This window comes from Fukomys damarensis, unplaced genomic scaffold (assembly GCF_012274545.1).
Source record: "Fukomys damarensis isolate Sample0158 unplaced genomic scaffold, DMR_v1.0_HiC HiC_scaffold_17, whole genome shotgun sequence".
Classification (NCBI taxonomy): Eukaryota; Metazoa; Chordata; class Mammalia; order Rodentia; family Bathyergidae; genus Fukomys; species Fukomys damarensis.
This window is the reverse complement of record NW_022900929.1, coordinates 40,850,989-40,864,503: the sequence shown is the minus strand read 5'-3', so window position 1 is coordinate 40,864,503 and position 13,515 is coordinate 40,850,989. Positions and strand designations below refer to the sequence as shown.

The 13,515-nt window shown below is 34.6% G+C and overlaps 1 protein-coding gene across 1 annotated transcript in view; it reads right to left on the bottom strand.

Annotated features, from left to right (window-relative positions):
* Aqr (aquarius intron-binding spliceosomal factor) overlaps positions 1-13,515 on the bottom strand; it is a 90,526-nt gene that overhangs the window by 57,506 nt on the left and 19,505 nt on the right. Inside the window, exons 9-12 of the mRNA XM_010624625.2 lie at positions 10,319-10,395; positions 6,443-6,507; positions 5,376-5,492; positions 121-234 (exon numbers count right to left, since the gene is read on the bottom strand). Coding sequence (XP_010622927.1) covers positions 121-234; positions 5,376-5,492; positions 6,443-6,507; positions 10,319-10,395 — 373 coding nt within the window. The remainder of the gene's footprint in view (positions 1-120; positions 235-5,375; positions 5,493-6,442; positions 6,508-10,318; positions 10,396-13,515) is intronic.

Sequence of the window (13,515 nt, the reverse complement as noted above, 5' to 3'; positions counted from 1 at the left end):
AAAAAAAAAAAAAAAAAAAAAACTGATGCTGAAAATACTCTTAAATTAATACCTCTTCTTCTCTGCAAGTATTATCCAATCTTAGGGGCATAAGGAAAGGCCATTAGGCATCTCAATTACCTGTAAAGAAGTAATTCTGTCATAGTGAATTGTGGTCATCTCATTCTCTGTCAGAGCATTCCCAGTTTGGTCATTAATTTCAAAACCAGTGTAGAATTTAAGCATGTCCAAAAGCTGAAAGGAGACATTGAAATCAACAGATCATGTGAACATAGGCCAAACAAGCAGAAAAATAATAAACAAGTTCAGATATGTACTTCCTCAGAGGTGCTGAAAACTGTGTAAACATTACAACATATATTTCAGGTATATCCAAACATGTTTTACATGAAAATAAAGTATGTTTTTACAAATATATTAAGTCTATTGATTATACAGTAAACAGAGTACTTCCCCAGAGAATTTTAACAGCAATCCCAATGCTTTAAGAGACATTAAAAAGATAAGCCAAGGAAGCCCAGTACTTCAATGAAGAAAAAAAAAAATCTATCAACATCAGTACAAAATTACATAACTATACCACTAGAGGGAACTCATAGGTCTTTCACTTACTTCACAGATTTTCTGAATGAGTTTTGAAACTTGTAACTGGAAATACTCTTTTCTAGGTGTGGCTTCTATTAGGGAAAATCAGTTAGTTATCCATTCCTCCCATCAGTATCCCTGGTCACCAAGCCTTTCGTTAGCTTATTTTCTGCTGCTATAAAGGCCTTGCTTTCCCCACGTGGCTGAAGTGTCAACAGAGGCTACTGGCTCCATTCGCCCCAAATCTTAATTATTCTTAGTTCAAATCTGTGGCAGATCATATATTTAAATTTTAGTATATGCTGATATATATAGCAAATCACTGGATAGAAATCTAAAGAGAGAATGAGATCAAGGGGAATGCTTACAGATACAGAAGATTATGTGTTCACAGAAATTACATCTCCAGGCAGGATCTCATTGAAAGACGAGAATTACAAATCTGTCAGATATTTTCTTTCGGATGACATTAGAGGAAATGTGACATCATAGTGTCTGCCTTCCTACTGACGGCCACACACGTAAGTGCATCTGCTTTCCTACCTGGGGCCACAGGCAAAACGCCCCCCACTTCCGTGCTATCAGCTGCCCGGCACGATCATACTATGAAAGACAGGACTCGGTGCATCTGAAATGTCTGCTCGTAACCAGAGCGGCTCTTCAGTGTGTCAGGAAAATGGACGGAACTAGAGGTTATCGCCTTAAGTGAAATAAGCCAGACTCGCAAAAGTAAGTAACAGACTCAATAAATTACTTTTTAAATCCTGATCTGATTTCACACTATTTATGAGTATAATATATTACTTTTTTTCCCAATGCCAGGAAATGGTCTGTCATTTACCAGATAAAATCATTCTGCCAAGTTCGTATATACTTTCTCTAGTATGTGGAATCTAAAAAAGGATTTCATGAAGGTAAAAGGAAAACATTTATTAGATGAGAGGAAGAAACTGGAGGGAGGGGAGAATAAATGAGGCTAATAGACAGATAGGGGAAAGACTTAATTATATCAGAACAGATGACACTGAACAAAGGGGCAAAAAATTGGTCACTACACTCCATTAAGTGAGCCAGCAAGTTACAAAACAGTGCATTTGACATTACCAACTTTCTTATTTTCACAATTAATGTATAGAAATATCAGAAAATTGCTTAAAATGGTGATCACTTGAGCATTTTAATGTCTGCAGGCATTACATGCAAAGGACATTTAAGAATAGTTCTTGACTTGTTATTATGCTTCTAACTGGAGGAAATTAAGAAAGGCTATAAGCCTATGAGGTGATGGATATGTTAGCTTGATTACAGCAATGACTTCACAATGTGTTGGTATTTCAAATCATCATATTCTACATGTTAAATGATTCTATCAAATTTTTAAGAAATCAAAATTTGTGAACACTGTCATCAAACTTGTAATTTATTTTTTTTTATTTTTTATTTTTTTTAATTTTATTGAGTTTATTGGTACATTTTAGGGATACAGTACAGTTACATTCATTGTTGGGATCATGTACCTTTACATGGCAAGTCTTGATTCTCATTTTTTCCCTTACCTCTGCCCTCCCTTCACCCCCTCCTCCCCTCCCCATCTACAAACACTTTATTTTCATCTTTTCATTCTCTCACATTTTTTTCTTTTCCCTTTTTGTTCTTCCCCTACGCATCACACCTTCCCTACACCTTTAGCTCCTTTCTTCAAATTTCTAAATGTCAGTAATCTTATTAGAATCTTATGCATTGTTGCAGAATATTCACACCAGGGAAACTATTTGGTATTTACACATGTGTGACTTATTTATTTCACTTAGGAGTATATCTTCAATATGTATCCATTTTCCTATGAATGAATCTATTCTCTCGCTCTTTATGGCTGAGTAATATTCCATTTTATAGAAAAACCACAACTTCTTTATCCAGTTTCCAACGGATGGGCAAATAGGTTGTTTCCAAGATTTAGCTATTACAAACTGTGCCGCTATAAACATGGGTGCACATACTTCTCTGTGATATGATTCTTTTAGTTCTCTTGGAAAGATACCCAACAGAGGGATGGCTGGGTCAAATGGAACCTCCAGTCCAAGCTCTTTGAGGTATCTCCATATTGATTTCCATAGTGGTTGCACTAGTCTGCACTCCCACCAACAATGGAGGAGGGTTCCTTTCTCCCCACAACCCCGCCAACATTTGTTATTGTGTGATTTCTTGATAGCAGCCATTCTTTGTGGGGTGAGGTGGAATCTCAGTGTTGTTTTCATCTGCATCTCTCGAATGACCAGTGATGTGGAACATTTTTTCATATATTTTCTTGCTGCTTTCACTTCTTTGTATGAGAAATGTCTGTTCATTTCGGATGCCCATTTTTGGATCGGGTCTTTATATTTGGGGGGACTGATTGTTTTGAGTTCTTTATATATCCTTGATAATAGTCCTTTGTCTGAGGTACAGCTGGTAAAAATTTTTTCCCACATTGTAGATTGTCTCTTAGTTCTGCTAATGGTTTCTTTTGAAGTACAGAAGCTTTTTAGTAAGATGAGATCCCAGTTGTTGATTCTTTCTGCTAGTTCCCGTGCTACTGAGGATTTGTTCATAAAGTCTTTTCCTATACCAATGTCTTCCAGAGTTCTGCCTAACTTACTTTCCAGCAAGTTTAATGTTTCTGTTTTAATATTTAGATCTTTAATCCATTTGGATTTTAATTTAGTGCATGGCGAAAGATAAGGGTCTAATTTTAATCTGTGACAGGTTGATATCCAGTTTTTCCAACACCATTTATTAAAGAGGCTATCTTTCCTCCACTGAGGATGGTGAGCTCCTTTGTCGAAGATGAGGTAGCTGAGTACATCTGCATTTGTTTTTGTGTCTTCCAGTCTGTTCCATTGATCCTCAGGCCTATTTCTTTGCCAGTACCATGCTGATTTTATCACAGTGGCTTTGTAGTATAGTTTCAAATTGGGAATTGTTACACCTGGTGCCATGTGACTGTTGCCTATAATGGCTTTTGCTATTCTAGGTCTCTTGTGGTTCCAAATGAATTTTTGGATTCTTTTTTCTAGTTCTGTGAAATATAGTGTTGGAATTTCAATTGGCATTGCATTGAATGTATATAGCAGTTTCGGTAGTATGGCCATTTTCACTATGTTGATTCTTCCTACCCAGGAGCAGGGGATATCTTTCCATTTTTTTATATCCTCTTCGATTTCTTTTTTCAGAGTGCTGTAGTTTTCAGTGTAGAGATCTTTTGTTTCTTTTGTTAGATTGATTCCTAGATACTTCATTTTTTTGGATGCTATTGTAAAAGGAATTTTTTCCCTTATTTCTCTTTCTGTCTGTCTGTTATTTGTGTATAGAAAGGCTATTGATTTTTGGGTATTCACCTTGTATCCAGATACTTTACTGAATCTGTCAATTAAGTCTAGAAGTTTTTTGGTGGAGTTTTTTGGATCTTCAATGTAGAGTATCATATCATCAGCAAATAATGATAGTTTAACTTCTTCCTTTCCTATCTTTATTGCTTTAATTTCTTTCTCTTGTCTAATTGCTGTGGCTAATGTTTCCAGAACTATATTGAAGAGAAGTGGCGATAGTGGGCATCCTTGTCTTGTTCCTGATTTTAACATGAAGGTTTTCAGTTTTTGGCCATTCAATATGATGTTGGCTGATGGTTTTTCATAAATAGCCTTTATTAAATTGAGGTATAGACCATCTATTCCAATTTTTTGCAGGGTTTTTATCATGAATGGGTGTTGAATTTTATCAAATGCTTTTTCTGCATCTATTGAGAGGATCATATGGTTTTTGTCCTTGACTTTGTTAATATAATGTATTACATTCACTGACTTTCGTATGTTGAACCACCCTTGCATCTCTGGAATAAATCCGACTTGGTCATGATGGATGATCTTCTTAATAATCCTCTGTATTCTGTTTGCTAGTATCTTATTAAGGATTTTTGCATCTATATTCATTAAGGAGATTGGTCTGTAGTTCTCCTTTTTGGTTGTATCTTTCTCTGGTTTGGGAATCAGAGTGATACTTGCTTCCAGGAATGAATTTGGAAGTATAGCTTCTCTTTCAATTTCATTGAAAAGTTTGAAGAGTAATGGTAGTAGTTCTTCTCTAAATGTCTTGTAGAATTCAGCAGTGAATCCATCAGGGCCTGGGCTTTTCTTTGTTGGTAAGTTTTTAATTACATTTTCAATTTCACTGATTGTGATTGGGGTGTTTAAAATGTTTTTATCTTCTTCGTTCAACTTTGGTAATTCATAAGTATCTAGAAATCTGTTCATTTCTTCTGTGTTTTCCATTTTATTAGAGCACAGGTTCTCAAAGTAGGTGTTCATGATCCTCTGGATTTCTTTTGGATCTGTTGTGACTTCGCCTTTTTCATTCCTAATTGCATGGATCTGAGCCTTTTCTTTCCTTTTTCTGATAAGATTAGCTAAGGGTTTGTCAATTTTATTTATTCTTTCAAAAAACCAGCTCTTTGTTTCATTTATTTTTTGTATCGTTTTCTTAATTTCAATTCAAACTTGTAATTTAGTTCAATAATAAAACCACATATAGATAGAAAAAGGTTATAATGCATAATTTAGCAGAGGCCACCTGTACAAAAACATATTCATTTTATATCATAAGAGTTGACTATTTTAAGATGACTAATTGGGAATTTACATCATTCAATTTGATGTTTAGAAAAATTTACTCTTTGTACTCAGCAGTTGCACACCAAAGAAAAAATCAACTTAGAAATTGTAACAGGCAGTGTTTTTAGACCCGTCAGTGCTCACCTGGGAAAAAAGATGCCCATCCTCTTCCCTACGAACAAGACTGGAAAGGTAACAGTGAACCAAAAGGTGGGAGTCATCCAGGATGGTATTAAACCAGCGTCTTGTGGGGAGCAGGGCCTACAGAAAAATATAAACATGAACTACATCAATTCTTATCTAAACTTTTTAATCTAGTCCTGTACCTAATACTATATCTTTGAAAATCTTCATTTAAAAAATTGACAATAAACAGATCAGTAATTCTGCATGTATTCTCTCCAAGTAGAGGTTTAGTGTACCGATTATTTAACTAATAAGTGGACATCACAAACTACTCTCTGGCCTCTTCAAAGACATACTATATAAAAGTAAGGGATTTGGTCCATGTTGCAAATAAACTTGGTGGCAATAGTTTTAAAAACAGATATGGCAGGGCCGGGCATTTAGCTCAGTGGTTCTGCTGCCTGCCTAGTAAGCACAAGGACCCAAGTTCGATCCCCAATACCAAAAAAAAAAAAAAAACAAACAAACAAAAAAAACAGTTCTGATAAGAAAATTTTAAAGTTAAATTAAAAAACATCTAGCACAAGAACACAGATTATCTGTAGTAGTAGTTTCCAATAAAGCCCTATGGGAAATCCCAGCATTTATTATTATGAAGTTATTGAACTCTTATATACTGAAAGGATATAAATCAATTCTTGGAGAGCTAGAATATGCATAAAGATATCATGAATGGCTCCTAGACCAATACTCCAATTTTCATTTCAAAATAAAGGTCAGATTTTCTCTCAATTTCTCACATGACATGGAAAGGAAATGGATTGAATGTGAACAACATCAACTCTATCTAAACTTATTAATCAAATCCCATACCTAGTACTATGAAATCTTTGAAAATCTTAATTAAAAAATTGACAATAAACACAAGCTCAAGTGGGGCAGTCACCTCAAAACCTCGAGGGACAATAAACCTGTGACTTTATTTAGGTATGAACAAACGCTAGTTTGAGGTAATAAATATTATTAATAAATATGTTTAATCTTACTGTTAATGATGATGTAATGAATTACTATATATTTCTTACCTCTAGATCAATCATAAGTTCAATGAATCTTTCACAGTAATGTACTTTGTCCATAGTGACAGGTTCTAGACATCAATGAGAAATACGTTAGAAGTTTATTGGGCTATTTTGTGTGCTAGTTCTTAAAACTGGTAGTAGTTATTTAGTAATTTAAACAAAACCATTTGTTTCTTACTCATCATAACTGGATTATGATTTAAAATATGAATCTCATATGTATTTTTTTTTTAAAGCAAGCCATACCCTAATATTTAGCTCTACAAATATGAGAAAATGAGAAACCTAGCCTGGGTCAGAAGTGGATTTTGAAACTCAGGTGTGCAAACGTTATCTCTGAAGTGTTCCCTTATAAAAATCTGTACTTAATGAATGGATTCTGAAAAACCTGATATAAATCTGAAAGTAGTTTTATATCAGATTTGCTCCACTCCCCTTAGTATCATCACGTTTAACTCCTAAAAGTTATTTTAAATGTGTAAGTACTCAAATAAATGCATACACATAGATACGAGGCCAGTGATGATGGACATAGGGCACCCGTGCCACAGCCAGCTCTTTGTTATCACCGAAAGCTTTAAAAGGTTCGCCATTGCCGTACTAGGCTGATATCTATTGAATCTGTCCTTAAAGTACACAGGAAACGGGTAGCAAAAATGCACCCCAACTAATTAGAGGTTAATTTATACTATTTTTCATTGTATATGTTTTACCTTACATTGAAATGCCAATGAGATACAGAAAAATAAATTATTTTTAAATCCTAATCTTAGTTTATATTCTTCATGAGTATAATGTACTATTTTTAAAAACATTTATTTGTTTTTAAATGATTATAATCTTGTGACATGAAATACTTTGAGTACAAATTTTTTATTTTCCTGATGCCAAGAAATGGTCTTCCATTTACCAGATAAAATCATCCTGCCAAGATTATTATAATTAAAACAGATAATTTTCATTCAGGTCCCTGTTGCTTAGCCAGACTCTCAGCAGTGACTAATCCAGTACCAAATTTGTAAAAGGCAGCCTACAAATGTCTTCTATTTATTTGTAGTGTACAGGAAAATGGGAAGATTTATGTGAAGAAAGAAGTTTAAATATTTTTGTCATTAATACAGGTAAATGTTATCTGGAATTTTTCCTGGAACTTTTCTAGTTAACATACACCCATAATCCAGACTTTGAAATAACGTTAACAAAAAAGGTAATAGATGAAAAAGACCTTTAAACACACCTATTCTAGACAATCATTTTCCAAAGGAGAAATTGAGGACCAAAGAAAATGACCTAATAAAAATGTAGAACTAGAACCGATGCTTTGTGAAGCAGTGCAGGACACGTAGCTATTTAAGCTAAAGAACTTAAAGGAACGATTTTTAAATTAAACCCCCTCAAGCTAGCCATCTGTTGCTATCTTTCACTTTTTTTTTTGGTACCTGGGATGGAACTCAGGTTCTTGCACTTGCGAGGAAGGCAGCACCACCACTGAGCTAAATCCCTGGCCCTATCTTTCATTTTTATAACTGTCAAAAAAAGATATTTTTATCCAAAACTAAAAAAAAAAGATGAGCAAACTCTATGTGGTGTCATTATTTACAGGTTAAAAAAAAAAATACTGCCAATGGCTTAAGTTAAAATTAGAAAAAACGCAGAAAGTAACCATGGTGGTAGTGACAGGTGCATTCAGTATAGAAACCTTGTCCTAATCTTAGACATAACTACCACATCTTATCATTTGTCTCTTAAGTGTACTGTAGGGACTTTTTCCTTCTTCTGACAATAGTCTTAACATTTCATACCATTCCACACAGATCTCTTTTATAACAACTGACAAGGTTATGTTATTTTTATGAGACTTTAAAATCAAATTATAATACACCTTTTAAAAATTAGTTTGCACCTGTAATCCCAGCCCTCGGGAGGCTGAGGAAGGAGGATTGCTGAGTTCAAGACCAGCCTGGGCTGCATAGTGAGTTCCAGGTCAGTCTCACTACATAGTGAGACCCTGTCTCAAAAAGCCAAAAAAAAAAAAAAAAAGCTTTCTGCTTCCTATTCCATTCATCTTCATATTTTCTTTGAACTGAAACATTACTTTCAGCACCTTCTTGGCTCCTTTGCTAGGAACATGACAAATTTTGATTAAAGATCAAGATTAAGAAATGTTGGGGCTGGGGATTTAGCTCTGTAGTGCTACCGCCTGCCTCACAAGTGCAAGGACCCGAGTTTGATCTCTGGTACCCCCTTAAAAAAAGAAATGTTGTAGTCTTATATAAACAATGGTAGCAAGTGCTAGTTGTTCATAGGGTTGTTAAAAGTACTGTATGTTCACTGCTATTTATTTTAAATCTAGATGACCCTACATAAAACAATCTATCATTAGAGGCACCAATATTTATGTCCCTGATTATTAGAGACACTAGTAGTTCAAAATATTATTATTACTTTTTTGCCAAGAACTGCCAATTTTAGTTGCCTTATCAGATTTAAGGAACTTAACAAAAAGGTTTAAAATTAATATTATGCAGTTTAGATTGTAAGCATATGACAGCTTTTTTTTTTTTTTTTTTTTTTTTTTTTTTTGGTATCAGGGATTAAACTCAGGACCTCCTGCTTGCCAGGGAGGCACTGTGCCGCTGAGCTACATCCCTAGTAATACAACAATCTTTTGAATATACTAATGCATGTAGCATTACACTTCAAACTGAGTACAGTTGATTTATATCACTGATATCTGCTTGCTGAATCTGAGATATAACTTTCAGTATGGAGGGTCAGAATCAGTAGGTAATTCTGTCAAATTTAAACAAAGCTATACCCTGATAGAAAAACAAAATCATAAAAAATGATGTAACAGTAAAGCTGTTATTATAGCTTCACTGAAGAAATATTATTAAACAATATTATAGTCTCCTTAAAGAATATTAAACAATATATTCCACTTAATATTAAACAATGACATCTTGTGTATCATATATACCTAAATAAACAGCATTCTACCTACATTCATTAAATTAAGCTTGCAAAGATCTATACAACCCAATATAGTTAAACTGTCCTGGTATACAGGTATACAACACACCATGTATATTTAATAATACTAAGAATATATTCCAATATAGTATATACTCCAAAGAGTACATATCATTTTCATCAATAAATGGAGATGATGGACTTGACCCATTTTATATTGTAGCTTATATCTCAAAAATAATTTTTCATTTTATCTCTAAATGATACTTTGATAGAAAACACTATTTAATAATACTTGTATTATAAATAAGTAAATAAGCCTTGAAATTATCGTGTTTACTGTTTATCACAGCACCTGCACAAGACCTAGATACAGTATGCAAATACAAAAAATATTTATTAACTACATGCACATTCCAATAACCATGCTGCTACTTTTAAAATAATCCTTCCAGGGGAGCCCTAAGGTTTTGACTGGAAATACTAGAAAAAGAAAGGATGCTCACTTTGTTCATACAATTTAAAATCATTCTAATCATTTAACAACTTAAGCAAAACATTTGGGACTCATTCTTGATTCTTCATTTTCTTCCCCCACATCCTATCATCAAGTATCTTTCTTCATTTTGATCTTTCTCAAATTGGCAAGTCCTCTCCTTTCTAACTTACACGTTTGAGCCATCACTATCTTTATCTGATCACCTCAATATCTATCTATTTCCCTGCCTCTTGCCCTCCCCAAATCCAAATTCTCCTTTTCAAATGTTTTGAGACTAGAGATGAATAAATTCCACATGTATATATTCTGACACATACATTTCTACATATATGTGTAACTCCATACACACACACAACCTGTATGTAAGTATGCATTCACAAATGAGTTGAGTAAAAGAAGACAGTTACCAGAAAGTGGGACTGATTTCAGCACAGAGATAAACTTCTGGATGAGCTGTGAAAGAAACCTTCTCTCTTGATAGGCCCTAGAATCAAAGAACATGGACCAAAGTATTTTTGAGAAATGGTTACTTCAAAAATAAATCTTATATTATATTGAACAAGGCTTTCTTATACTGTTCAAATGTTCTGTTGCTGTCATTGGGACCATACTTTGAATACACAGCTTCTGCTTTGTAAATACATGTTTACCTGTAGACATATAAATACGAAGAAAGGACTACTCTTACTGGCCTAAGCCAGCTAAACAAATGCCTCCTTTTCTTACTACAGTTTTCACCTATAATCTTAAGCTCAGTCCTACAAAATGATATTTCAAAATTTCTTTTATTTCTGCAATTCAGACAAAAAACCTAACATTTAATGTATGCTAAACTGAGATAACCAACTCTATACTCTTATATGTTAAAGTACTAAATGCAATAGAGTACAATGGCTAAAGAGTAGAGGTTACTTTAAAAAATAGTTTTCTACTTATTCCTAATTTAAGATACACCAATTAATCAACAAACACTTATCACATATTGGATGGCTGCAAGTGATTATACCAGTCCTGCTGGAAATACAAAGGTGAAGAATGATTAAAGTCTACTAGACATGATAAGTCCTGTGATATAAAGATAAATGAGTAACATGAGCTAGCAAGTAATTAATAAATCTGCCTCACATTACTTGAGGACTCACTCTGCTGAGATCTATGCTGGTTTAAGCAGTTCATGTGAGTAATTCATTTACTACTAATTACATCCTATGGAATAGGTCCTACTGCTCAGATTTCACCCCATAGCTCCCTACAAAGAGGGACAACAGATTTGCCCAAAGTCACACAAAGAGTGTGGACTCTAGTGAAGCCTGATTTTAGAATCTACTCTCTAAACAACTATACAAACTGCAATCATAGCAATAGGTGGTGTGTTCTACTTGTTCAGAAGAAAGAACTGTGGTCTGATACAGGTGGTCTGGAAGAGTGTTTAGATGACTAATATTCAATTAAGTGGGGTGAAGGTGGAAAGGCTTTAGGAGAGGAATCTTGAAGAAACAATGACTAACCAGCAAATTGAAGGTCATAAGAAATAGCTAGAGGCTATCGTAAAGAGTTTAGAATCTACTCTATCTATGGGCTCAAAGAAACCACTAAAAGTTTCTGAATAGGAATATGGCAAAATAAACATAATTTTCTATGACAAAGGCTACTTGAACTGTACTGTTGTGGAAAAGTTGGAAGAAAGACCATATAAGAATTTACTACAGTAGTTTGGTCAAAAAAAACTATAAGGGCCTAAATCATGACACTGTGAAAAGAAGAAAACAGAGGAAGGACAAAGGGTGAATTCTACATGACTGCCTGCTGGTTATAAACAGCTAGTCAGAGACTAGAGGATTTCAATCCCAAATGACAGGGAGAATTAAGAGAAATGAGACAAAAAAGATAAATTTAGGAGTAAAAAACAATGAACATTATTTAGTTAAGCTAATTTAAATTCATAATACTCATCTGAGCAGAAGTACAAAGGAAGGAGTTGTGTAGTTGAAAATAACATCAGGAACAGAGAGATTTGGACTAAATTATATTAGCAATTTACATGAGATAATTACAAAGTTTCTTTAGAAAAAAGCATTTAAATACTGCAAAGACATCATTTTTTAAAAAAAACTATCAAGATGACAAGATGTTAGCTGGGAAGATATGAAGAGATGACTAGGAACTAGAAATTAAGACAAGCATGGCCCTGCTCTGACTCCGATGTCCTGGCACTGCAGTTCTCACTCTTACTCCCAAAAGCATCTCACTGACATTCAGCTTTACATGCATTTCTTCCTTTGGGGACCATCAGCCTAACTCCAAGCTGTAGTCCCTTTTGTCCACTGGCCTTGGATCCTCCGCTCATGATTTACACACCTCATTAAAGAGATGTCACCCATACTCCTGGTTTCAATTACAAACTATATATGTACCTACAAATGCAGCATTTACATTTTTACAACCTCAATCTCCAGCTCAGTAGGGTGACTGGGCACAGCAAAGCTGAAACCACCTTCTTTACCACTAGGCCCAGCTTGGTGCAGATTTCACCATTAGCTCCTCACCTCTTCAGAAAACTATTAATTACCATCCTCACAGTCAACAGTTGGCCAGCATCTGTTAAATAGTTCTCTGTTGCCATCCCTTTGCCGCCAATGCCATTGTGTTCAAATTACCAGGATCTCTTGCTCAAGTATTACAACTACCCTCCATCTTTGTCTCGATTCTTGCCCATCTAAAAACTACAACTTTGAGACACTGTTCCAAAACTTAACCCCAACCGTATCTATCAATAAACTCTTCTGAGGACTCCCCATAACATAGGGATGGAGAAGAAAAAATTTTCACAAATTCTAATTTTACTTGAAAAGAGGTCAAAGAAAAGGAATTTGTAGACAGAGGAATTAGGTCCAAATTTGAATTCTGCCATACAAAATTGTATCTTTTGAGGCAAATTGCTTTTTTTTTTTTCCCAATCTGTTTTCTCATAAACCCCTGGAGACTTGGGGAGAAGAACCCCAAGACTATTTAAGATAAATCATTGTGATACACTAATACCTTGAACTTAGGAAACCAGGGAAGAGATAGAAAAAAGAAAAAAATCCAAAAGGGAAAAAGCTAAAGTTGTTAAAGGAGGGATATACAAGAAATGGAGTATAACCAACAGGATCAAGTGAAAGTGAAAGGAAATGACATAAACAAACACACAAGAATCTGAAAGCATTAAATGATAGGTGACTGGTAAGGTAAAAAAACAAAACAAAACAATTTCAGATAGCTGTGGAAAGTGGGAACAAAAATTCAAGAGGGAGTTATAAGATTTCAAGGAAAGGGAACTATAAGCTATTGTCTCAGTGAAAGAAAACTAAGATAGGCCCAAAAGAAGGCATCATAGGTCCATGATGAGCAAGTCCTGAGCATGTGTGTATTGCCTGTGTTCATAGCACGCATAAAAAGCAGAGAAACACAAGTTAACAGAAAAAAGTGACTGAAAATGGAGAAAAAGCATTATTGCCGGAAAAAACTATGAAGTAATTAAGAGTTCAGCTCAGCTCAGTTAGTCTCAAAGACATAGAGGGAAACAAACATCTGAAAGCAGGAAGGTCCTTCCCCTGTGTCAAAC